At 66.5% G+C, this 681-nt stretch overlaps 1 protein-coding gene across 1 annotated transcript in view; it reads left to right on the top strand.

Moving 5' to 3' along the window:
- Positions 1–140, top strand: part of LOC112124232 (voltage-dependent L-type calcium channel subunit alpha-1D-like) — a gene marked incomplete at its 3' end in the record, with an annotated part of 1,834 nt that extends 1,694 nt beyond the window's left edge. Inside the window, exon 3 of the mRNA XM_026662261.2 lies at positions 13–140. Within this exon, the coding sequence (XP_026518046.1) occupies positions 13–140 (128 nt within the window). The remainder of the gene's footprint in view (positions 1–12) is intronic.
- Positions 141–681: the final 541 nt, after the last annotated feature.

The raw sequence follows: 681 nt of genomic DNA, 5'->3' as shown, positions 1-681 counted from the left end.
CCCCCCCCCCAGATCATTAACCTCTTTGTGGCCGTGATCATGGACAATTTCGACTACCTGACCCGGGACTGGTCCATCCTGGGCCCCCACCACCTGGACGAGTTCAAACGCATCTGGTCTGAGTACGACCCCACCGCCAAGTAAGGGCCCCGCTCCGGAACCCCCAAACCCTCAATGGTTCCCCCAGACCCCCAACCCCCCAATTCCCTTGGGCCCCCTAACCCCCCAGCCCCCCGATTCCCCAAGCCCCCCAACCCCCAAATTCCCCTGGGACACCCCAACCCCACAATGACATCTCCAGACCCCCCCAGTCCCCCAATTCCCCCAGGCCCCCAACCTCCCAGTTCCCTTGGGCCCCTGTCACAGACTCACCGGTCGTGCCTCGTATGGTCCCTGGGAGGAGCCCCCTTCACTGTGACAGCCCTTCTTGGGGGTCCCCTCTCTCCCGGGGGTCCAGCCCCTCCACTTCCTGGAGCCGCATGTCCCTGTCCCCTCGCTCTGGACCCCCTCTCCCCCCGCTCCCAGAGGGGGTAATGCCCCCCCGTCCCCCCACTCCCAGAGGGAATGATGCCCCCCTGTCCCCCCCGCTCCCAGAGGGAATAACGCCCCCCCGTCTCCCCGCTCCCAGAGGGAATAACGCCCCCCCGTCCCCCTGCTCCCAGAGGGAATGACCCCCCTGAT

The sequence above is a fragment of the Terrapene carolina genome, unplaced genomic scaffold (assembly GCF_002925995.2).
Source record: "Terrapene carolina triunguis isolate 2854851 unplaced genomic scaffold, T_m_triunguis-2.0 Scaffold25075, whole genome shotgun sequence".
Taxonomy (NCBI): Eukaryota; Metazoa; Chordata; order Testudines; family Emydidae; genus Terrapene; species Terrapene triunguis.
This window is presented reverse-complemented; position numbering and strand designations above follow the sequence as displayed.